Source organism: Oncorhynchus clarkii, chromosome 7, assembly GCF_045791955.1.
Source record: "Oncorhynchus clarkii lewisi isolate Uvic-CL-2024 chromosome 7, UVic_Ocla_1.0, whole genome shotgun sequence".
NCBI lineage: Eukaryota > Metazoa > Chordata > Actinopteri > Salmoniformes > Salmonidae > Oncorhynchus > Oncorhynchus clarkii.
Genome location: NC_092153.1, coordinates 12573940 through 12598962, shown reverse-complemented (window position 1 = coordinate 12598962; position 25023 = coordinate 12573940). Strand labels below are relative to the sequence as shown.

The window sequence follows — 25023 nt, the reverse complement described above, 5'->3', positions numbered from 1 at the left end:
ATTTCATTAATCAGATAAAAACATTTTTATTTTGGTATTCCAGACCATAACGGTTACCCACATCTCTTCCCTTTCAGCTAACACTTTACAATTGTTTTTATACAGACATTGTAAATAACGCTACCAACAAAAGCGGACTGATCGCTCAACCTAGACAGTAGTAAATGAATCTGTCCAAAATGAGACAGAACTATCAAGTGTGAATCACTTTGAAAATGAATGTTCCAAATGGGTAACATTTGATATTGACGATTTGGTCACGAGGAGAATAGTGGGGTTTTTCAAATTCTCCCAAATGCATTAACACTATGAACTGCTTCTTGAAAACATCATTTGAGCTTCAACACATAAGATAAACATTCAAAGTAGGATTTTTTAAAAACGGAGTTACGGAACGGTTTTAAAATATCAGTAAGTTTATTTTGCTTACTGAGTAACACGATCTCCTAGTGTTGACCATTAGGCAGCGGATACGGCTATTCTGAATGCTTGTGGTGTGTAGGCCCAAAACAGAATAAGACTTGATAGAACGGACATTCCAATACAATTCATCGTTCCCTGGCGGGTGACTTCAAATTCTATATGTCCTTGTCAGCCAGAAGGGTCTGCGACTCAAGTCATTTTTTCTCCTGTGTGTGCGAGCGCTGTATCTCAGTCTGAGTGTGTTTCACTGTGTGTGTTAGACGTTGGAGGAGAACAGTGGGCCAGTGGTAGCAGTGGTGAACACAGGCCCTGTATAAAGCCCGGTGTCCCCTGCCACCTCTCCCATAGCCTGCAGAGCCACCGTAGCAGCCATGGCTTTGGCATGCTTCTTATTGGGACTGGCTGACGCAGGCTGGAAGTCTTGACCATTTACCACCACCTGGGGTACAGAGAGAGAGAGGAGGAAAGGGGATGAGAGAGAGGAAGAGGTTATAACACAAACCATCTGACAAAGTCATCCATAAACTAACAAACAAACCCATTCAAACACACAGGCTTATGTATCCACACCTTGAAAAGGAAGTTCTTGCGGTGGTCTGGGCCACTGTGGGTCACCATAACAAACTCTGGAGGAATCCACTTCTTCTTGTTACACATCTCCATCAGAGCAGACACCGGGTGCTTACCTGGGGGGGGGTAGATGGTCAATACATTCATTAAATCAATACAAAAAAAATGCAATATTGGTAAATTGAGTGAGAGTTAAAATCCTGTGTGTGTGTTGTACTCACCCAGTAGATCCTTCATCACAACCATACCGCCCGACTTCTGAGTCTTCTCTCCCTCAGCCACCAGACCTACGGTCAGATTATACCCACATTATTAATCATCAATCACACATTATTAAGTATCATCAATAACACACATTATTAATCATCATCAATAGCCTTCTGGAATAATATTGCGATGCATAATGCTTTGGTGGAAAGCATGGGTCACTTCATTTCACCTTTGCGGTCGGTCTTGAAGTCAATTATGATTGGCTCGACAGTGCCCTCGCGGTGTCGCCCTAGCCCCTCCCCCGTCCGCCATCCCATCTTCCTCATGAGAAACTCCCCTACTCCTCCCGACACCGGGGCTGCTCGCAAGAACTGGTCCTACAGAGAGAGAGAGAGAGAGAGAGAGCGGCAGGAGAGAAGGGAGGGAGAAAGAGAAGAGAATAACAGAAGAGAGAACCATGGAGTGAGGAGGAAGAGGGAGAGAGTGAAGAGGGAGAGGCAGAGGCGAAAGCAGATAATTAGTTTCTACCTTGAAAACATCTCAACCACCTCATCCAGTCACACCACTGTCACAGTCAGACTTGAGTTAGAGACTACCTTCAGGACAACTCACATGCCTCTGGATAACAGTGAGTGTGTGCGTGTGCGTGTGTGTTACTCTGTCTGTAGTAACCTCTACCCCTATGTGAAACACTAGAAATAACTGTGGTGGCAGCTTTTGAAAATCGTGTGTTGAGAGAACATTTCTAGAGAAACTTCAAAACACATTAAGAATACAGATTAAATGAAATAAATTCTGTGGTGAAACTCAAGATACAGCCAAGAGACATTTCTTCACACATTATACCACATGTAGGTAAATAAGAGGGCGCTGTGCCTTGACACCTAATTTCTTTCTCTCACACACACACATTTTCTCTCACACACACGGTTGGTTACACAAGATGTATAGTAAGGCGCTGTGTGGTGTACGTACCTAGCCCCTCATCACCGGCCCAGCATCAGACAGGAAATGAGGGGGGCCTGACTGTGGCCATGGCAACAAGGACAGCTACAAGGACTGACCCTGAAACAAGTGTCCAATACACAGAGGTGAAAGTTCACAGGTCACCCCTGTGAACCCACACCTCTCTCCCTCTGCTCCAATCCAGACCCCTCTTATCGACCCCCTTCCTCGGGCTGCCCCAAGGACTGGGAGGAAGTTGCCCCTAGACACGTGGTCAGCTTGGAGTTAGGATTTGCGAAAGGGAAGCTGATCCTAGATCTGTGACTAGGAGCAACTTCTGACTGCAGCCTCCCCCAGGGCAAGGGAAAGAGCACAGGCATGTCCATGGACACCTGTAACTAGCCTAGGTCCCTCAGAACAGAGTTCTCCCTCAGGCAGTGGTCTCCAATTGTGGTCCTGGAGCTAATGTGCAGGTTTTTGTTACAGCCCTAACCTATACGACTATGCTGGGATGGAACAAAATCCTGCACAGCCTGGACTAGGGTTGGAGACCACTGACTGGTCTAAAACTAGACCCCGCTCATCTACTGGGAAACGGAATGCACCAGGACTGGTTGCTGGGGGCACCCAACAACCACACAAACAACACAGTCCATATGCTGGTAATGCTAGCGTGCTGTAAATCAATGTTAGCTGCTGCAATGCTAGCGTGCTGTAAATCAATGTTAGCTGCTGCAATGCTAGCGTGCTGTAAATCAATGTTAGCTGCTGTAATGCTAGTGTGCTGTAAATCAATGTTAGCTGCTGCAATGCTAGCGTGCTGTAAATCAATGTTAGCTGCTGCAATGCTAGCGTGCTGTAAATCAATGTTAGCTGCTGCAATGCTAGCGTGCTGTAAATCAATGTTAGCTGCTGTAATGCTAGTGTGCTGTAAATCAATGTTAGCTGCTGTAATGCTAGTGTGCTGTAAATCAATGTTAGCTGCTGTAATGCTAGTGTGCTGTAAATCAATGTTAGCTGCTGCAATGCTAGCGTGCTGTAAATCAATGTTAGCTGCTGTAATGCTAGTGTGCTGTAAATCAATGTTAGCTGCTGCAATGCTAGCGTGCTGTAAATCAATGTTAGCTGCTGTAATGCTAGCAAAATGCATGTCACTAACATTAGTATGGTCAATGCACTCTCATCCCTATATCACGTCTCTGAACATGTCCATGGCATCTGCCAATAGCATCTGCATGTGAAGGACGTGTCGTATTAAATGAAGAATGAACTCAGCAGATCCATCACTCTCTCTATAGCTAAATGTGACAATGTGTTACTTAACCACAGAAAGAGAGATTCCTCAGGATGTGTCGTTTAAAACAGCAACAGTAGCCCCCTGTGTTTTAACAGAGCTCAGGAAGGTTTAGGGTACAGTTACACCCACTGGCTTCAAACAGCCCACTATAGAAACACTACAGGGTAGGAGGGTTCAGACGGGGTCCACAGACAGAGGACTATGGTTATCTCTGGGCCTGATGACATTCTGTGTGACTGGGTGTGGGGGAGTGATAGGGAGACACCGCTTTAGGGAGACAGCGTGACGGTAGAGACTAAAGTAACCTGTCTTAGGGTGCATCTGAATAGTCTAAAGTCACTTCCTCACCTAACGTCCCCAACCATATCTGACCTGATCTGAAAAGGCAGGATAAGTAAAATAAGTTTCCCCTGTTCTGAGATCAGTGTGAATCCAGGGAAAGAGACGAGGAAGCATCTTTAGACTACTGAGACGGACCCATAATCTCTGCCTTGCCCTGGGGTGCTAGAGGACAAGCGGGGGTTCTGGGGTCTGCAGACTTACTTCCAGCTCTCCTCTTCCTCCCCTCCCTCCCTCTTTCATTCTCCAAGTCCCTATTCCGACTCCGAGGGGGACTCTATTTAGTGCACAGACCAGAGCACCACTAGTAGACGGGTGTCAGACCAGAGCACCACTAGTAGCCGGGTGTCAGTACTGCATTTGCACCTGCTTTGGTAAGAATGTCACATGTAAGGAATCTGCATCACTACCCTTAACATGGTGTACCCACTTCACAGGAAATGTAATTAGTCAGAATGTGTGTGTGTGTTGCGGGGGAGGGGTGGGGGGTGATTGAAGTGCAGGGAGATGTTTGTTCATCTCTGTATGTCAGATTAAAGATTCAAGTCTGGGTTCATCATGTTACCACTGTTACAGACTGCAGTGCAAATATCAGGCTGAGGCAACATAAACAATAGGCTTCCTTTACAGCCAGAGCATCTTTTTCTGACGCAGACAGAAACACACAATACAGACAACAGATGCCCACTCACACACACATCAGTAAACTATGTGCGTTAGCGCTAACAAGGGTTGCCATGGTAGCAGTGGACCCCGCGTTTCGGGGACGTTACATCTGACCTGGATTTCACTGAGTAACAGTGGAACTACTCCATTCTAACCCAGTGTGTTCTTCATCAACAGAACACTTGTCAAACTAAATACAGTATATGTCTCTGGCTCTATGCGTACAGCCATTCAGTTATTTGATTAGGGCTGGGTGGTGATTAGGGAGCAGGCTGAGGAAGGCGTGTGAAGTGGGTACACCAGTGGGCATGGGCGATGCAGACACCTGTAGGGTAGTATGTTTGGGGTGGGGAGCAGGTAAGACAGTGGACGGTACCTTTTTAATCCAGGCCTGTGGTCCGCTGTTGGACAGCTCCTCTGAGCTGAGCACCGTTGCTCCAGTAGAACCTGTAAACAGACCAGGGATGGTGTTGGACTGGGCCCATGCATCCACCTAACAGAGAGGAAGGTTTTAGTGTGTGAGAAAGGAGGTGGAAAGAGTGTACATTATGCTTCACAGCGCCCTGTTATTTACCTGTTCCTGAGCACGGCTGAGCATGCAGATGGCACTGACGTCGTGTGGGTTCTCGGCCAGACGCTTCTGGGCCTTCATCCTCTCACCAACTGCCTGGGTGATGTCTACAGGCTAGAAGGGGAGACACAGGAGTCAGCGCCACACACACACACACACACACACACGTCATTCATGCAAAAACACAATACTACACACACACACACCCCAGTGAACAGCCAATAAAACGAATAAGGAAAATCCATTCACCATACAAGAAAGAAATCTAGACTTATTCCATGAGACCTAGATCAGTTGTTATATGAAACTACTTACATCTATGTAGTCATCAGTATTTATATATATTTTTTTTTTGAGTCATCAGTATTAGTACAGTTGTACACCCCCCCCCAAAAAATAAAACGCAACCTGTGGAATTTCAGCCAGCTTTGTTTAATAACAGTTGCATCAAATACAAAATAAGCACAAATTAACAGCAAGGTCACGGATGACGTCACCTGATTTCTCATTGGTCTGCCCATCTGACGATTGATGACTAATCGATAACTCAATTCTAAACCACTTGTCATCGCCTGGAAGTCAGATTATTAAATGGTATTGCTCTGAGATTTGAGAGGTCAAATAATGCCCTTGAGCGTACATTCAATTTGGAATTGGTGGGGAGGAGGGTCAGTGTTTACATGCCGCCCTCAGAAACAGCTATTCCAGCTAAACCCAGTCAATGCTGCTATAGGGTCAGATGAGGAGCACAGGTATGGCATTCTAACTAAACTCACCATACCATCTAAACCAGTGGTTCCCAAATATTTTTCATCCTGCTGGGCATGACAACCCACCTAAGGCTTTTGGACTTTTCTACTTTCAAATCAACCACATCAATGTTTCTAGCTACTTTGTGTAACAATAGAACCTGGTCTCAAACTACATCCCAATAGGAATCAGCAGTGACCTACCATTTCAGAAACCACTGATCCAAACCACTACATGTGGTAAAACACTGGGTTAAAACTAAAATCCCAAAATAAATCACATTTTTAACACGTATGATTTTGAAATGCATAATATCTCAACTCACTTTCTCTCCCTCCTACACGACAACTCTCCTAAAACCCCCTCATCTCTCTTAGTGTCACCTTACCCCCTCCTCCCCCTCCCCCTCCCCTCCGTATCCCACCTGTAGCGGCGGCTCCGGGAACACACTATCACTCTCCTTGACGACCGCCGGCTCCTCCGTTGCCACGGACACCGCAGACAAAGGCGCATCCACAGGCGAAGTTTCCTTGGCAGCCGTTGCCAATGCCTTGGTCGCCGCCACCTTGGCCTTTTCCACCTTCTTGTCGACGGTCACCCACTCTCCGTAAGCCCCTCCCCCGTCGCCCTCCTTCTTCCTGTGCTGGGAGCCCGACGACACGGGGAACTCCTTGGCGAACGCCGCCTCGCTCCGAACCACCAACGCCGGAGATGGACGCACAGATGCGTTCTGAGAGAGGAGGAGGGGCAGCACAGGAGTAGGAGGGGCGGGGGGAGGGGGGGATTACTGTTAAAAAAAATGGGAGGGAAAAAATATAAAAAGACAAAGGAGGTGTGTTTCAACAAGGGGAATGGTTGAAGAGGAATGGCTGGTTATCATAGCAGTTATTGGGCCCAGTCTCAATCAGGGAGATTTATCTCCAGTGCACTTCAACCAGCAAACTTCACTCACATGACTGAGGTCTCCTTGGGATGGAAGTTTGTGGGAAAGTGCAAAAGAGTATACATCTACCTGGTTTGGTTCTGGGCCCAAGGAGGCTTGCTGTCTGTTTTGCCCATTGCCTATGTTGGCTCAATAGGAAAAACAGTCTTATGTTGTAAAATGTTATGTGGCAGCAATAGAAACAGCTCTTAACATCAGCCCAGGGCAAAACAGACAGCATACTGCAGTTCACTTCAACCATTCACCCAGTTAGGCACATCTCTTCAGTCCCACATAGTATCTAAACAGTAACTAGTCTTTAACTATATTCAAACAGTAACTATGTTCTGAAAATTACATATAAGTTCAAACTGCCTCGATACATTGTTTATTAATAAGGAAATGTTTAAGCTCAAAATGTACTGTATATTAATGAGAGACATGATGCTGTGTGTGTGTGTTCCATGTTCTTACATTGAGGCTGAAGGAGATGCCCTTGACCTCCCTCAGGGCGGCTCGTCCAAACGGTTTGCCGTCGTCCTCGTCGTCAGATATACGGGGTTCAGCGAGGGCCAGCTCCCCTCCCTTCTCCACAATCTTCTTACACTTCTACAGAAACACACAGGACACAGCTAGAGGGTCAGTGTTTCCATTTCCACATACAATTGAATGTCTTGTGTTTTATTATGAAAAGGGTGCAGGACTACATTTTGCACCAGGACAAATGCTTAGTAAATCTTCTCCAAAGCATATTATTACTTGATTATCATCATCATGACATTGAAGAGCACTTACGTCAGTGAACTCCTTGATGCTGATGCTGTTTGCCTGCTTGGCCACCTTCCTCTTCACATCCTCGATGGTGGCCATGTTGGGCTGGGGGGGACCTGGCGGGGGCTTGTTGGTGATGCTGGGGAGCGGGGCCATCTGGTGCATGGAGGCCATAGATCCCATACTGGCCAGGGCAGCAGTCATTGTGGCAGCTGTCATGCTAGCCATAGCTGCATTCATGGTCATGCTCATAGGCATGTTCATAGACATGTTCATGGGCATGTTCATATTCATGGGCATGGAGAAGGACATGGGGTTGTTGGGGCTGGGTAAAGGCAGCTGGAGGACAGCTTTGGGTCGCAGGCTCTCTGGGATGGGTATCCCTGCCTTGGCACACATGGCGGCTGCATTAGCCTTAGCAATCTCCAGTAACTGGTCTTTATCTGTGAGGAGGGATGAGTAACACATCACAAACTTGCATTGAGACTTACTGTACACCGGTGTTTTTGTCAAGTTACCATTGGGGAAAATTAAGTTATTCAATTCAAATACATTGATCATTCAAAAGAATGTAATGACATGCTTACCCAGCTCTGTGAGTCGTGGCGGGCTTTTGCTGGTGTCGCGGTTGTTGCGTCCCGGAGACCTCTTCTTGCGGAGGATAAGGACTGGGGAGTGGCTTGGCTCACGCTTCCAACGGTCCCTCTGGCTCAGCTGGTGGCTGCCGAATGCACCCCTACCCCTCCGCCGCGAACCGGAGCGTGACCTTGACCTCTTTGACCTCCGAGCAGGAGACCGTGACTTGGATCGTTTCCTTTTCGGTGACCTAGACTTTGAGCGCTTGTTCCGCGTTCTGGACTTGGACCGTGATTTCTTCTTTCTCGTCCCGGACTTTGAGCGAGACTTCTTCCTCCGAGACGGCGTCCTGGACTTCCTCTTGCGGCTTGGCGACGAGGATCTTGATTTCCTTTTCCTCCCCGGAGACTTGGATCTGGACCTCCTCTTCTTGGAGGACTTTGCATCAGAGCGTTTCTTCTGACCAGGAGACTTTGACCTCGACTTTTTCCTCTTTGAAGGAGACCTGGACTTTGAAGATTCTCCTTCCTTCTCTGTCGTCTCTGCCTCTCCAGATGTTGGCTGTGGTTTAGGTTGAGGTGAGGCAGGCAGCTCTTCACCCTGAGGTGTCACCTTGTCTCCTTCACCAGCATCTGTTTTGGGGGGTAAGGAATCTACAGAGCCATCCAAGGTTTCTGAAGTAACAGGTCCATCCGATTCCCCTGGCTCACCAGTTGGCTGGCAGCTGTGGTTAGGATCAAAGGCTGACGTTGACTGGTGGTCAGTGGAGGCCTCATGCTGCTCACCTGAAGGCACCTCGGGAGGAATAGGGCACTTCTGTGGAGACGTCAGACATTCTGAGGGCTGGGAGGAAACGGCTGGCTCTCCCTTACTGCTGTCGCCTAAGAAGGGTATTGGCTTCCACCCTCCTCCAGAGGCGGCGGCCACATTGACAACACCCTCAATGCTGCTTCCGGAAGCTAGGGCTGGCGGATCGATAGGAACCATTACGTTTTCGTCTTTCACAGCGGACTCATCTTCAGCCAGGTCAGCAGAGGGATCCTTCTTGGCCGATTGGCTGTCTCTTGAGACAGACCTGGATTTGGATTTGTCGTTTCTGGAAGGAGAGGGAGATCCTGAACTCATCTCTCGGTGTCTCGACTGAGATCTCGTCTTAGATTTCGATCGCCTTCTGGATCTCGATCTAGACCGTCTGTCTTTCTTCAAGATCACGAGGGACCTTGACCGGGTTCTCCTGCCTCTCCTGGCAGACCCAGACCTTCTAGAATGTGACCCGGACCTCCGGTGCCGTGATCTGGAACGTGTGTGTCCGCCACGTCTTCTACCGGACCTCGATCTGGATCTCCCTCTCCTGTCCCTGGATCTGGACCTGCGCTTGCCTGAACGAGACCGTGAGCATCTGGAGGAGGACTTTTCCGGACACTTCTCCTCTAGTTTAGGGATGATATCAGGCAGATCCTGAGGTTTGCTCTCCTTGTTCCCAGGCTGAGGCTTCGACTCGGACTCCGACCCAGATGAGCTGTTGGACTTGTCACCATCTTTCTTCTGCTTTTTTTTCTTCTTCTTCCCAGAATGCCGTTTATGCCGCTTGGATCTCCCGTCATCCTCTTCCCCTGTGGAATTAATGACAATATTTTAGAAATGAATCATCATGACATTTGACTCAATGGTGCAATATGTAGAAATTGACATTACCTGGTTGCTAAAAATTGTTTGTGACAAAAAGCAACATTTTGTGTAGAGAATCACTGTACCATCTATCTAAACTGCTGTGAAATATATTTTCAATAACCAAAAACATTGTAAAATGACGTAAACAGATCTACCATCAAACTTGCGTTCAATGAGAATGACAGATCTAGAACTCACATTTCAATGTGAATTGCGTCGTGCACAAAGCTACATAATAGACCTTTAAGTAGTCTGCTGATTATTACCATCAAACTGAAAAGGTCCACCACTGCTGTTATGCATATGCTTAGTAGTATCTTGAGACTATTTACCAGTCTTTGCCTTGTCTCCATCAGAGTCTGCTGCTGATTCTGAGCCGCTCTCTTTCTCTTCCTTACGTTTCTTCTTTTTGCTTTTGTGTTTCTTGTGTTTCTTGTGCTTCTTGTGTTTCTTTTGTGGGACAGCACCCTCTTCCTTATTGGCTACACCATCTTTATCTGCATAAATAATACAGTACATTACAATTGAATTTGAAATAGATGCTTTCACCTGATCAAAACTGTAGTATCAGTGCAAAAAGGAAAGGAGAAGAGAGAATATCACTTTGGACTATTGAGATACAGCCCTTGTGTTACTGACCTTGTGTGTTGTTGATCCCATCTGCTCCTTCTGCAGTTTTACCATTGGGATGGCCTTCATCTGTCAGACTTAATAGAGGGAATGCAGGTATGAGATGGCACCTGTACTTGAACTTACAGTAGGTTCACTCAACTTTCTTATCAGCAAGGTTCTTGGTTTTTAACATGACACTGGACACAACGAATGGACAATATATATAAGTGTGTATGAGCTTGAATGCTTAACGTAGCCTACATAATAACTGACGGGGCTTGTAAGTAAACATTTCACTGAAAGGTCTACTACACCTGTTGTATTCGGCTCATGTGACTGACAAAAATAAAATGTGATTTGACATGCGAGGTAGGGGTGGGTATAATTTGTGGGACGTTCCAACAGGAATCTGTTCTAGAAACTTCGTAAATAACAAGGTTGCCAACAACAACGCATACAAAATTGTATAGCGGCAGAATCAGATACCGGGTAGGGAGTGGGCTATTTCACTAAATGTGTCACTCATCACGTTTATTCCGAAAAATGTCTGTCTTCACTCTGTTAGCCTATGGACAAACATTAAGAATAAGCTACGTGGTGGGTTGATGCCTATTTGGCAGCTAGTTAGCTAGGTGAATTGATCATTCTTTGTATGCGTTGTTTGTTGTCAACCTTGTACTTTACGACGTTTTTGGAACAGATTCCTGTTGCAACGTTCCACAAATTATACCCACCCTGCGAGGTGGCTACTGTTAGTGAAAACGCTGTTCATGTTTGGGTGCGTACTGTCTGTCTGTTATAAACTGTCGGTGTAGTGAGGTTGCCACTGTTAGTTATTTAGCGTTAACCTCAAATTAGAACGTGACTGTGTAACGTGAACTCAAAGACATAACTAAGTCCCCGGCATTGCTTTTGACATAAGTTAGTTAGCTACATTTAAAATCCAGGTAATCCAAAATGCGTGTGTGTAAATTATGTGTATTGCCTTTGCACACTGTGACTCTGTCAAACCAACGTTTTGGGGGAGTTCTAGCAAAGAGATCGCGTCCTGGTAAACTGCTAACGTTGGCTTGTTAGCAATCCACATTTAGCATGATTAGCTAGCTAGGAAGGTGCGTAGTGCTTACAAGCCCTGTACCTGGTGCCACGTTAGCTACCTGGTTTGCTTGAACCCAATAACCACTGTATAATCATCTTTGCAAGAACCAACCCAGGAGACTACCGTGTTATTAGTCAGGTAGTTAGCTAGCTAAATACGTTGTAGCCACAGCAACTGCATGCCTTGCACTTTGTACTGCCGGACACGCAAGCTAGCTAACCTTGTAGGCCAGCACAGAAAATTATACATTTCTCAAATTGCCCGAACAAACTATTCATGCCAGTAATGTAGTCTGTATAAAAACATATTTACATGATATCTTGACTCTCATCTTCAATTTCTTTTATCTTATTTACTACGAAATCGCGAAAAATTTGCTCGATGTTGGCCGCCATGTCTTTAGTAATCCCTCAATGTGTTTTCCGCGGCGCCCGTTCAGCGCATGTGCAGCAGCATAGACCAAAACCGGACGTTGGTTGCAACCCATCTCACATCGACAGACTGAAAACGCTGTTCATGTTTGGGTGCGTACTGTCTTTGCCTCTGTCTGTTATAAACTGTCGGTGTAGTGAAGCACTTCGTTTATCTATTGGTCTCACTTTTGTAGTTTTCCTCAAGATAATTGTTTTCTCGAAGTATTTTTGTTCATATAGACAGGCAGTAGATAGTAGTCTAGCCTATTGTAGAATTTATGACTACCTGCCATACAGGAGTGTCTCATTCATAAGCGTGGACAAAGATTATACGGTTTGGATCAGTTGGTTCCAGTTCATTTATTTTGGATTTCATTATACAGTATGTACTATTCAAACAGTATATTCAGAGAGTTGGAGTAGGGGAAGAGTTTGGACCTGTTGCGTCATTGAAACAGCTTCAGGCAGAACACATCTCCAGCTGTTTTCATTTCACAATGAACACAAGAGACACACCATGTAAAATGCTCCGTTTTTATTTTAAGAAGGGAGGACATACAACTTAATACAAACAGGATGCAGATGTTTTATGGTTCACAGGATTACTGCATGGAAACAGAATGTGTAGAATGGATATATATTTTTTAATCTATGTTTTTTAATGTCACTCAAGATGGTGACAGAATAGAACACTTCAATAGAACACTTCATGTGTTGACATCACTTGGTTACTGGTTACTGGTGAGACCTGATATCACTACCAATGGGGGGGGGGAATTACCCATAGATAAACGAAGTGCTTCACTACACCGACAGCTTATAACAGACAGAGGCAAAGACAGTACGCACCCAAACATGACCAGCGTTTTCTCTATTGTGTGGGACCTCCATCAGGTTCTGTTGCCTTCTATGTATGTTACAACTTTCCATTGAGTGACAAGTCCCTTTCATAGTGCATTGTAATGTCCATTCTACTTATTCTAATTCTACAGTTAGTGCATGCCTCTTATGCTGCCATGGGGAAGGAGCAGATGGAAGCTCTCTTCAGTTCACAGTCCACTGCTGTCCACCAGCTTTCATCTGGGAGAGGGAACAAATAACAATGTTGTTAAATGGACCACTCATATACCATATAATCAAATTTTAAGGATCTAACTTTGATTGTGTCTAATAGACCTTTTGATTAAAACAGTATCAGAATGTTATGGTCATGAAAGAACAAATCTTCTAATACAATATGCTCTCATAACCAAAACCAAGTTCATCTGGGTCCTTCCCAGACTTTTTATGATTTATAGCCTTATTTATCAACAGTCTCTAAGGTAGCATTTCACAATATAACCTGTTATTAATAGAAAATATTATGTTGTCAATATAGATATCAAATACTTTTTAAAGGTATGAGTCTCACCAATTCTGAACATCTCCAGACAAGCCTGCTTGTCTGTCTGTGTGTCTGGGTGACCGGGCATCCAATCACTGTAGCCCCAGGGGGACCCGTCGGTCCACTCTGACTGCTTATCCTGCAGGGGTCACAACACACACACACACATACACACCATTAAAACTCTTGGAAAATGGCTTGGTTACTATTAGACATTCTGATTGAACAAGAGTGAGGGGGTGATGGAATACTGACCTTCACGACTCCACCCAGCCAGGTGAGGACGGGACTCTTGGTGGCCCTGATCACCATGGAGACCAGGCGGGAGTGCAGGTCACCGTAGGTTACGGAGGCCAGGTGTCCGTGAGGGGAGAGAATGCTGCAGGAGGACTGGACGCACACACACACACAAATATTAGGAGAGCTGTTTGTTTAAGAGAAAAGTGAATATGACTGACTGGGTGTATATTTCACCTCTGCCTCACTGAAGGTCATTAGTGTGGGGTTGAACTGATAGCAGTGGCCATCGATGACCTCACCAACACACTCTTTCTCTGAGTGAGTCTCAGCCTTAGCACTCACCAGCCTGTCATCTACAGGGAGAAGGAGAGCAAGCATACTCCATCAGTACACAAACACACACATACTGTACACACAAACACTCTCACCCTGAGGTGTCAGTTTCATGCTTCTCTCCATCTCTCCAACAGGCCTGATGATGCGTCCGCTCCTGATGTCCATCAGAGTTTTCTGGGAGTTCTCGGTTCCCTGTTTGAACTCATCCACAGAGGAAGGAGTGTACACTGGAGAGAGAGAAAGAGAATATACACTGAGTGTACAAAACATTATGAACGACTTTCCATGACATAGACTGACCAGATGAATCCAGATGAAAGCTATGATCCCCTTCTGATGTCCTTTGTTAAATCCACTTCAATCAGCTTAGATGAAGAGGAGGAGACAGGTTAAAGACAGATTTTTAAGTCTTGAGACAATTAAGACATGGGTTGTGTATGTGTTCCATTCAGAGTGTGAATGGGCACGGCAAAATATTTAAGTGCCTTTAAACGGGGTATGGTAGTATGTGCCAGGCGCACCAGTTTGTGACATGAACTGCAATGCTGCTGGGTTTTTCACGCTCAACAGTTTCCTGTGTGTATCAACAATGGTCCACCACCCAAAGGAAATCCAGCCAACTTGACACAACTGTGGGAAGCATTGGAGTCAACATTGGCCAGGATCCCAGTGGGATGCTTTTCCTTATAGAGTCCATGTCCCAATGAATTGAGGCTGTTCTGAGGGCAAAAGGGGGGGTGCAACTCAATATTAGGAAGGTGTTCTTAATATTTTGTACACACAGTGTATATAACCCTAAATACACTGCTTAAAAAAAATAAGGGAACACTAAAATAAAACATCCTAGATCTGAATGAATGAAATAATCTTATTAAATACAAAATCACAAAAATTATCAATGGAAATCAAATTTATCAACCCATGGAGGTCTGGATTTGGAGTCACACTAAAAATTAAAGTGGAAAACCACACTACAGGCTGATCCAACTTTGATGTAATGTCCTTAAAACAAGTTAAAATGAGGCTCAGTAGTGTGTGTGGCCTCCACGTGTATGACCTCCCTACAACGCCTGGGCATGCTCCTGATGAGGTGGCAGATGGTCTCCTGAGGGATCTCCTCCCAGACCTGGACTAAAGTATCCGCCAACTCCTGGACAGTCTGTGGTGCGTTTACTCAAAGCTACTCATCATTGTGTTTACTTGATAGCTACCTACACAAATAGCTAGCTAGAACAGTGTTAATAAGATAAATTCATTAAAAAGATTAAAAGCAATACAAATAAAAGTTATCCAGTAGGCATCTACTGAGGGAGCTAAGAGCTGGATATGTACACCATGTGGCTAAACTACAAACCACTAGTTACCTAACTAAACACCTAGCTAGTAAGATAACTGGATGGAGCGAGACATGATGTCCCAGATGTGCTCAATTGGATTCAGGTCTGGGGAACGGGCAGGCCAGTCAATAGCATCAATGCCTTCCTCTTGCAGGAACTGCTGACACACTCCAGCCACATGAGGTCTAGCATTGTCTCGCATTAGGAGAAACCCAGGGCCAACCGCACCAGCATATGGTCTCACAAGGGGTCTGAGGATCTCATCTCGGTACCTAATGGCAGTAAGGCTACCTCTGGCGAGCACATGGAGGGCTGTGCGGCCCCCCAAAGAAATGTCACCCCACACCATGACTGACCCACCGCCAAACCGGTCATGCTGGAGGATGTTGCAGGCAGCAGAACGTTCTCCACGGCGTCTCCAGACTCTGTCACGTCTGTCACATGTGCTCAGTGTGAACCTGCTTTCATCTGTGAAGAGCACAGGGCGCCAGTGGCGAATTTGTCAATCTTGGTGTTCTCTGGCAAATGCCAAACGTCCTGCACGGTGTTGGGCTGTAAGCACAACCCCCACCTGTGGACGTCGGGCCCTCATACCACCCTCATGGAGTCTGTTTCTGACCGTTTGAGCAGACACATGCACATTTGTGGCCTGCTGGAGGTCATTTTGCAGGGCTCTGGCAGTGCTCCTCCTGCTCCTCCTTACACAAAGGCGGAGGTAGCGGTCCTGCTGCTGGGTTGTTGCCCTCCTACGGCCTCCTCCACGTCTCCTGATGTACTGGCCTGTCTCCTGGTAGCGCCTCCATGCTCTGGACACTATGCTGACAGACACAGCAAACCTTCTTGCCACAGATCGCATTGATGTGCCATCCTGGATGAGCTGCACTACCTGAGCCACTTATGTGGGTTGTAGACTCTGTCTCATGCTACCACTAGAGTGAAAGCACCGCCAGCATTCAAAAGTGACCAAAACATCTGCCAGGAAGCATAGGAACTCAGAAGTGGTCTGTGGTCACCACCTGCAGAACCACTCCTTTATTGGGGGTGTCTTGCTAATTGCCTATAATTTCCACCTGTTGTCTATTCCATTTGCACAACAGCATGTGAAATGTATTGTCAATCAGTGTTGCTTCCTAAGTGGACAGTTTGATTTCACAGAAGTGTGACTGACTTGGAGTTACATTGTGTTGTTTAAGTGTTCCCTTTATTTTTTTGAGCAGTGTACTTATTTCCTTTTTTAGAGATTACAATTTCAGAAAATGTAACATTTCAAAGCCCTGTACCTGGTGCCACTCTCCTGTCCATCTCACTGACGTGTTCCTTGACTAGGCCGGTGTTCAGGTTCATAATGAATCGTCTGGAGGGCTCTGTTCCCTGTCTACGTTCCTCTACTGGGATGCTCCGGACCTCAGCCTCGACCAGCCTCACATCTACAGGGAGAAGGAGAGGGCCGCTGAATAAGCAATTTAGATATGGATATATATATATATATTTAGTGTATATAAAAAAAAGACAAACTTCTGTTGTACTTTGGAATCTGTCTCTCTCATCCTGAAGTATCTGTTTCATGCTTCTCTCCATCTCTCCAACAGGCCTGATGATGCGTCCGCTCCTGATGTCCATCAGAGTTTTCTGGGAGTTCTCGGTTCCTTGTCTAAACTCATCCACAGAGGAAGGAGTGTACACTGGAGAGGAGAGGAGCAGGGGACAAAGACAATATATAAAACCCAAAATGAAAAAATAAATAACATTCCTGGATAATGTAACATTTCAAAGCCCTGTACCTGGTGCCACTCTCCTGTCCATCTCACTGACGTGTTCCTTGACGAGGCCGGTGTTCAGGTCCATGATGAAGCGTCTGGAGGGCTCTGTTCCCTGTCTGCGTTCCTCCACTGGGAGACTCCTGGGCAGAACATCAGCCTTCACCCATCCTCCCACTCTCCTCCGGACTGGGACCTCCATAGGCTCTGGATAGGAAATACATGGGTTAAGTGCTCAAGAAAGTTTTAGTATATTCCCTCTCTATTACAATTACAAATACACACATAAACACACACTCTCTCACCCTGAGGAGTCATTATCATGCTTCTCTCCATCTCTCCGACAGGTTTGATGATGCGTCCGCTCCTGATGTCCACCAGAGTCTTCTGGGAGTTCTCGGTTCCCTGTCTGAACTCATCCACAGAGGGAGGAACGTACACTGGAGAGAGAGAGAAATATACAGACACAATATCAGTTACACTGTTTTCATCCATATCAGTTACACTGTTTTCACCCATAATCAGTTACACTGTTTTCAGCCATATCAGTTACACTGTTTTCACCCATAATCAGTTACACTGTTTTCAGCCATATCTGTTACACTGTTTTCAGCAATATCTGTTACACCGTTTTCAGCCATATCAGTTACACTGTTTTCACCCATATCAGTTACACTGTTTTCACCCATATCAGTTACACTGTTTTCACCCATATCTTTTACACTGTTTTCAGCCATATCTTTTACACTGTTTTCAGCAATATCTGTTACACTGTTTTCAGCAAGCCTTATCTTCCAAAGCTAATGTCTGTAGGACTGCTAGAAAACCTGTGCTTTCTGTGTCCAGGGGAGAAAGACAATATATAAAACCCTAAATGTAAAAAATAAATACAATTTATGGATAATGTAACATTTCAAAGCCCTTTACCTAGTCCCACTCTCCTGTCCATCTCGTTGATATGTTCCTTGACGAGGCCGGTGTTCAGGTCCATGATGAAGCGTCTGGAGGGCTCTGTTCCCTGTCTGCGCTCCTCCACTGGGACGCTCCGGGGCAGAACCAGGACCTTGCGATCCTGAAGTCTACCTCTAGGGGATGACACAACATGATCCCTCACTGGGACGCTCCAGGGCAGAACCAGGAACTTGCGATCCTGAAGCCTACCTCTAGGGGGTGCCACTACATCATCCCTCAGTGGGGCAGCATGGAGACCTGGGGGGACACAACATACAATCAGTAAATATTATAATCTAGAGCAAAAGTGGGGGAGGCATGGTCAGATTCATACATACACACACTTGCAAAAATGAACATACTCATGCAGGCACACACATGCACACACGTGCATGCATGCCAGCCCACAAACACACTGCCCTTGAACTTTGACCTTGTTATACAAGGCATGCGCTTATTTTGATCAGACAAGAACATACATAGAGAAAGAACCGCTGCACTATTGGTACAATTATTAACTACTGTGCCAGAAAAATAATCTAAAACGATAAGAATTTATTGTAACAAAGTCCAAAAGAGCAAGGAATAAGTCCAACGTTACAGTACATTGATATAGTGAAATGTAGTCATTTTGCATAAGCAGTCTATAACTGTAATATTTCAGTTATTCTCAATTTGAGGAATCTCCGTCTGTCAAAAAAAAAAAAAAACATTAAAAACTTTCAGAATCTTACTTGACAAAGCCAGCAGCAACAACGTAAACGTCAACATCCTGTGAACAAGACAAGAAGCAAAGAAGAGAAAAAGTGGATGAGAGAGAATGGTGGTGTCTAAATGTACATAGTGTCTGAATGTATATACTGTATCTACCTAACTCAGACAGGTCATCTCACCTGATGGTTGTAGGGTGAACGCAGCTGTGCTAGTGCTCTGTGACTGTTCTCAATCTAAAAGTCTCACTGTCTCTCTTAGCTTTTAGTCCAAGTACCTCTGCTCAGTTCCTGTCCAGTTTACCAGTGCCTTAGCCTCTCCCTTCACTTAGATACTGTTTCGACCTTAGTGTCTATATAACATTGGGTTCTAAGTACGTGAGCAGCTAGCCTACATTGACTGTGTGTGTCTGTGTCAAATACGTTTTCCTTTTATAAATAATATATATACTGTCTATATACCATTTAGCCGACGCTCAGTCTGTGTATCTTTGTGTGTGTGTATTGAGTGTGCGTAGTTGTATTTCACTTACCTGTATGGTGAACAGGTGGAGGTCTGGAGACTCAGAAAGTGATTTGAGGAAAGAAAAGACTCACTGGTCAATAAGTATGCAGCTGCAGCAATAAAGATGATAAGGGGCGTATACTCTCTGATACTAACACAAACAGTTAAAATGAAATCCCAAGTTCAAGCACATTGGGAAACAGCAGCAATCCCATTTTTTAAAATGAAGATAATTCTCAATAAGACTTTACCTCGTTTCACCGTTTTATAAACATTTTGGATTCCCGCCATATCCCAATGTTTTTTAACTTGGGATTTCATTGGAAGTCATTGTCACATATGGCAAGGCATCCAGCTAATAAAGTGAGATAGCGCACCTGTTACCCACTCCACACTAGCACGAACAGTATTGAATGATTTTTTTTATTTAAAAAAAATACATCAGTGACATTTGATCAAATGACTTTATTCCATTAAAACGGCCCTGTGTAAGCCACTAAAAGTATAACACATATCTGGTATGCTACACCATATATAATCTTATGAATGAAGGGAAAAGGAGACTTGTGGTAGTTAATAATTCTTCCCATAATGAGTTTTGAGTAATAATTTCCCTTTCAGCTCATATTCGGATTTTGAGGATAAGAGTACTTTTCAAGACCACAGTAGACAATTTAAAACTAGTTTTCAAAATCATCATGCACCATGCGCTAACATTTGGTTACATTATGGAATACATGAAATAATACATTTGAATACATGAAAACTATTCACTGCCCCGAAAAAGACCCGAGACGTGAGAGTGCATGTCAGAATTTGTTCCAGGAAGTTATTTTGAGATCTTTAAATAAAAAAGTTAAACCTTGCGCTTTGCCTTTGAAATAGTCCAGAGGCTAAGCTTATTTCATTGAAACGAATTAGATATATTTCAGGTTTTATTTCCAAAGTGATCGTGTAGCAGTATGGCCTCCATATGGCAGTAGCTAAGATGTTATGCAATAAACGTGACACCGACCGAGCAGCGGTGTCTGCTGGTTACGCAAAGAGCTAGATATAGCCATTTTAGCTGAATTTAGCATGAAGTTAGCTTGTTTTGTCAGTACTGTATAGCGGTCTCATACAAGGCGAAATCGAACTCTCTTCCCCGCCGTTTAAGCTAGATTTTGAACGTCATCTCCAAGCAATGGCTCTGATGACATCGGCAAGAAGACTATTTCATGTTTCGTTCCGAGAAAATTCTCTACGACGAGCAGAAGCACTTATTTCAGCAACAAACACAACGTCGTGGAACTTATCATTGGCCGGTCAGAGAATGGCCTGTATTCGTGTAAGGGACTTTAGCACCAACACACAACCTCTTAGGTAAGGAATCGTGTCATCTATCATGTCCCCAAACGTACTTAACTTACTAGCTATAAAGGTATCCACGCTTAGTTAGGCTACTTGCTAGCTAGTCATATTGGCAAACTTAACTAGTTCATGTTAGGAAGAATGCTAACGTTAACACACTTGTTAGTATCGCATCAAATAAGCCAAGAATTGAAGGTCAACTTCAACAGAAAGGTAGGTACTACTGACTGATCATTCTGGCAGATAAGCGCCATCAAACCAGGGCTTTGTTCAGGATCTCTAAACAGTTGTTGGACTAGGACATTGCTGGATTGCTTGTAGGACTATTTACTCACTGTAGAGTATGGAACGACTGTAGAAATATTGTTCAACACATCCTGGTATAGATGTCAAAGCTAAAGCCATTGGATCTGTGTGCAGAAACCCGAAACCAATACACCTTCAAAAACAGCCTGTACATTCGCAACCGAAGTCCTGAGAGGGTGTTACCTAGTCTATGGGAGTTCCCCATTTACCACATACAATGCAAAGTCCTTGAGCATCTGTAAAGTGTTATGTTAATCCAATGTATTCCCAATCCCCAGCATGACCACAGCTACTGTCTGTTTCTGCACCCTTGTGTCTGTTCCTGTGCAGAGCTGACAATAAGGTGACTGTCCACTTCATCAATCGAGATGGAGAGAAGATCTCTGTCAAAGGCTCTCCTGGAGACTCTCTCCTAGATGTCATTATCGACCAGGACCTCGATTTTGATGGGTTCGGTGAGTTGGGTTACGTTAATGTGGTTAAGTGAATTAATACGGTTGTTTATTGTAGGTTTCGCCTGCTCTCTCACTCTATGGGATGTTTTGATCTCTCTGTCTATCTCTCTGTGTGTTTGTCTCGGTCTCTCAGGCGCATGTGAGGGGACACTGGCCTGTTCTACCTGTCACCTGATCTTTGAGGAAGACGTGTATAATAAGCTGGGCCCCATTACTGACGAGGAGATGGATATGCTGGACCTGGCCTACGGACTCACAGACACGTAAGACACACACACACACACACACACACACGAATTGGAGGCCCATTGATTGGACGCACAAGTGAAATGACACACACACACACACACACACACACACTGCCACCAGTGTAACCAGAGTGTTATGCTGTTCAGCGCTGCTTTATATTGAGATTAGGAGGTAATCATTGTGAGGAACAAGAACAGAGGGATAAACACACAGTGGCACACGCTTGCCTTGTACTGTTGCTAGCCTGCTTTCCAACCAATCGGAAGGGGATTTGAGTTCTGTGTTGCTGTTGCTGGTTTAGGCAGAGAAGGGTGACTGCCATGACCTCACTAATCATATTAGCTGAGTGTTGACTGAACCCCTTGTGACACTGGCCCACTTCACTTCTGTTGTCCCAAACGTTACCCCCTAAACACAGATCTTGAATAAGATTACCTCCTCACTCTCCAACTTCAATTATCCATTTTTTTCTAGTGGATAAATTTTGGTTAGGTCATAGCTTTATGACGTTTTTAAATATGTTTGTCATAATCTTCTTTTTATTTTTCCTCTCTCTCTCTGCCAGGTCCCGCCTGGGTTGCCAGATCTGCCTGACCAGGTCCCTGGAAGGCATGACAGCGAGGGTGCCTGAGAGTGTGGCAGACATCCGACAGAGTGGAGACGGGTCCTCATAATGGCAACCCCAGACCAGAGTAATAGATGTACTGAAATTTGCCCAAATCAATGCTTTATTTCAACACTAGCATGACCAAATAATGCCCAATTCTAAGTGGTATGCTGGTATAAATGTTGATATGGAAGACATTGTATTTATAGAGATTATGTGATATTAACATTTAAATGAGTCCCATCATCACAGTTTTACATTCACTTTATACAGGGAACAATGGGAAAGTTGGCAAATAATTCTGCAGGTTCTGGAGAATAGAAGAAAGTTTAGATGGAAGTCTCCAATCAGCTCCCCCCCCCAGTTCTTAACGGTTGTGAAGTAGTATATACTGAACAGAAATATTAATGAAACAATCTCAAAGATTTTACTGAGTTACAGTTAATGAGGAAATCTGTCAATTGAAATAAATTAGGCCCTAATCTATGGATTTCACATGACTGGGAATACAGATATGCCTCTGTTAGTTATATATATTTTAATAGAAATGGGCCTCGTGATCTCATCACGGTGTTTCTGTGCATTCAAATTGCCATCGATAAAATGCAATTGTTTTGGTTGTCTGTAGCGTATGCCTGCCCATACCATAACCCCACTGCCACCATGGGGCACTCTGTTCACAACATTGACATCAGCAAACTGCTCGACCACACGACGCCATACACATGGTCTGCGGTTGTGAGGCCGGTTGGACATTGCCAAATTCTCTAAAATAACGTTGGAGGCAGTTTATGTTAGAGAGATGAACATTCTGTTATCTGGCAACAGACCTTCCTCCAGTCAGCCTGCCAATTGCAAGCTCCTTCAAACTTGAGACATCTGTGACATTGTGTTGTGTGATGAAACTGCACATTGTAGAGTGACCTTTTATTGTCCCCCAGCACAAGGTGCACCTGTGTAATGATCATGCTGTTTAATCAGCTTCTTGATATGCCACACCTGTCAGGTGGATAGATTATCTAGGCAAAGGAGAAATGCTCACCCACACGGATGTAAACAAATGTGTTCATTTGAGAGAAATAAGCTTTTTGTGCATATGGAACATTTCTGGAATCTTTTCTTTCAGTTTATGAAACATGGGACCAATATTTTACATGTTGCATTTATATTTTTGTTCTGTATAGATGTTCTCCAGTGAATGTAAGGGGTTATGATCACTTTCATAGTCCACTACCTCCCTGGTGAGCACTTGGAAATAACACATTCAAATAGTTGTTTTTTGTGCTATTATCAATTACCAATACACGTTACCAATTGTATTGAATTCTTTAAAATAAGTACCAAGAAGTGCAGCTTGTCACCATGTAGTTTGAGTAAATACCAGCTGAAACAGGATTGTAAAGTCACCCATCCAGACTTCAGAATGACACCCATTAATCTGGCCAGAGGTGAGACTGGTTAGGATGCCTTATCTTGTTATTTCTATGGCCACCCTAGCCTTTGTTTTATCAAGTTGTGTACCCTTACTGTCTTTAGTGTTGTCCTACCACTCGTGTAATCAAATATTCATTTCATATTCCACGTGATTGTAAATAGCACTCATCTGTGTCTAGTCAGAAATGCTGTATTAAAATAGACTTTCTAATTAGTCTGTTTCTCTCTGTCTGTCCCATGTCCTGTTGTTGGCTCTGAAGAGAAACCACCCTCAAGGGAATATACCATTATACTAACATTATGTATTGCACAACCATAGAAAATGGATCCTCCAACATGTTCTTTAATGAGAAAATGACACACAGCAGGAAGGGGTATTACTTCAGTCCTTCATATGCTTCACTCCTCTTAAGGTATACTGAAAAAACATAAACGCAACATGTGACAATTTCAAATATGTTACTGAGTTACAGTTCGTATGAGGAAATCTGTCAATTTAAATAAATTAGGCCCTAATCTATGGATTTCACATGACTGGGAATACCGATATGCCTCTGTAGGTCACAGATACATTAAAATAAACGGGCCTCGGCATCTCATTATGGTATTTCTGTGCATTCAAATTGCTGTCGATTAAAATGCAATTGTGTTTGTCTGTAGCTTATGCCTGCCCATACCATAACCCCAATGCCACCATGGGGCACTCTGTTCACAACGTTGACATCAGCAAACCACTCGCCCACATGACGCCATACACATGGTCTACAGTTGTGAGGCCGGTTGGATGTTCTGCCAAATTCTCTAAAACGATGGAGGCAGCTTATGGTAGAGAAGTGAACATTCTATTCTCTTGCTACAGCTCTGGTGGACCTTCCTGCAGTCAGCATGCCAATTGCACGCTCCCTCAAACTTGAGACAAAACCACTTTTTAGAGTGGCCTTTTATTGTCCCCAACACAAGGTGCACCTGTGTAATGATCATACTGTTTAATCAGCTTATTGATATGCCACACCTGGTGGATGGATTATCTTGGCAAAGGTGAAATGCTCACTAACAGATGTAAACACATTTTTGAGAAATAATATTTTTGTACATATTTGAAAATGTCTGGGATCTTTTATTTCAGCTCATGAAACCTGGGACCAACACTTTCCATGTTGCATTTATATTTTTGTTCAGTATAGTTACTTTGGGAAGAGTCAGTTTTCAAACAATAGAACCAGAATCTGTTGATTTTGAATGCCTGCTAATCTCTTTCCAAACAGGAAACACATAATCTACATCCGGGTTGGGAAACTGGCAGCCTGTGGCCCCCCTTTTGTAGACAACAAATATATATTATTTCATTTTGGGTGGGGACTCAAGTCAGGGGCTCAATGTACTGTTGGGAGTTATAATAGTAGAATACACAAGGTGCAATTTAGAACTGTGGTTGTGCATCAGTAGTTTTCCTCTTGTTATGTCAGTCACTGACAGTCACCCTGATCTACATTTTGTAGATATTATTAGCTGGATCTATGTTGGAAGTTACTGCGCTAGGCTAATTGGTTGGCAACATGGCAGAATT

The 25023-nt window shown here is 44.4% G+C and overlaps 3 protein-coding genes across 7 annotated transcripts; 1 reads left to right on the top strand and 2 right to left on the bottom strand.

Annotated features, from left to right (window-relative positions):
* Positions 1-6: 6 nt before the first annotated feature.
* LOC139412895 (protein SON-like) lies at positions 7-11863 on the bottom strand. 3 transcript variants are annotated; one of them, XR_011634741.1, is made up of 14 exons: positions 11735-11863; positions 10351-10418; positions 10044-10208; positions 8052-9653; positions 7489-7907; positions 7168-7302; positions 6196-6501; positions 5025-5135; positions 4827-4943; positions 2179-2268; positions 1433-1580; positions 1215-1280; positions 994-1109; positions 7-862 (listed from the first exon to the last, which is right to left on the bottom strand). XR_011634741.1 is itself a non-coding variant. In XM_071159727.1 (14 exons), exons 5-14 carry the CDS (start codon positions 9025-9027, stop codon positions 680-682), a joined length of 2577 nt encoding a protein of 858 aa, XP_071015828.1. In that variant the 5' UTR covers positions 9028-9155; positions 9410-9653; positions 10044-10208; positions 10351-10418; positions 11735-11858; the 3' UTR covers positions 399-679. The 3 variants fall into 3 exon arrangements, 2 of the variants coding, with proteins under 2 accessions (XP_071015827.1, XP_071015828.1); XM_071159727.1 differs by lacking the exon at positions 2179-2268 and having other exon boundaries at positions 399-862; positions 8052-9155; positions 9410-9653; positions 11735-11858; XM_071159726.1 differs by lacking the exon at positions 2179-2268.
* A 492-nt stretch (positions 11864-12355) lies between these two features.
* Positions 12356-19190, bottom strand: LOC139412894 (uncharacterized). 3 transcript variants are annotated; one of them, XM_071159725.1, is made up of 13 exons: positions 19084-19190; positions 18575-18612; positions 18051-18098; positions 17817-17972; positions 17195-17329; positions 16914-17096; positions 16659-16814; positions 16413-16559; positions 13888-14022; positions 13694-13812; positions 13475-13609; positions 13247-13358; positions 12356-12915 (listed from the first exon to the last, which is right to left on the bottom strand). In XM_071159725.1, exons 2-13 carry the CDS (start codon positions 18609-18611, stop codon positions 12842-12844), a joined length of 1437 nt encoding a protein of 478 aa, XP_071015826.1. In that variant the 5' UTR covers position 18612; positions 19084-19190; the 3' UTR covers positions 12356-12841. The 3 variants fall into 3 exon arrangements, with proteins under 3 accessions (XP_071015826.1, XP_071015824.1, XP_071015825.1); XM_071159723.1 differs by having other exon boundaries at positions 17817-18098; XM_071159724.1 differs by lacking the exon at positions 19084-19190 and adding an exon at positions 18734-18853 and having other exon boundaries at positions 17817-18098.
* Positions 19191-19866: 676 nt separating this feature from the next.
* LOC139412893 (adrenodoxin-like) lies at positions 19867-24053 on the top strand. Its single transcript, XM_071159722.1, has 4 exons — positions 19867-20417; positions 21042-21166; positions 21300-21429; positions 21981-24053. Exons 1-4 carry the CDS (start codon positions 20239-20241, stop codon positions 22087-22089), a joined length of 543 nt encoding a protein of 180 aa, XP_071015823.1. The 5' UTR covers positions 19867-20238; the 3' UTR covers positions 22090-24053.
* The last annotated feature ends 970 nt before the right edge of the window (positions 24054-25023 follow it).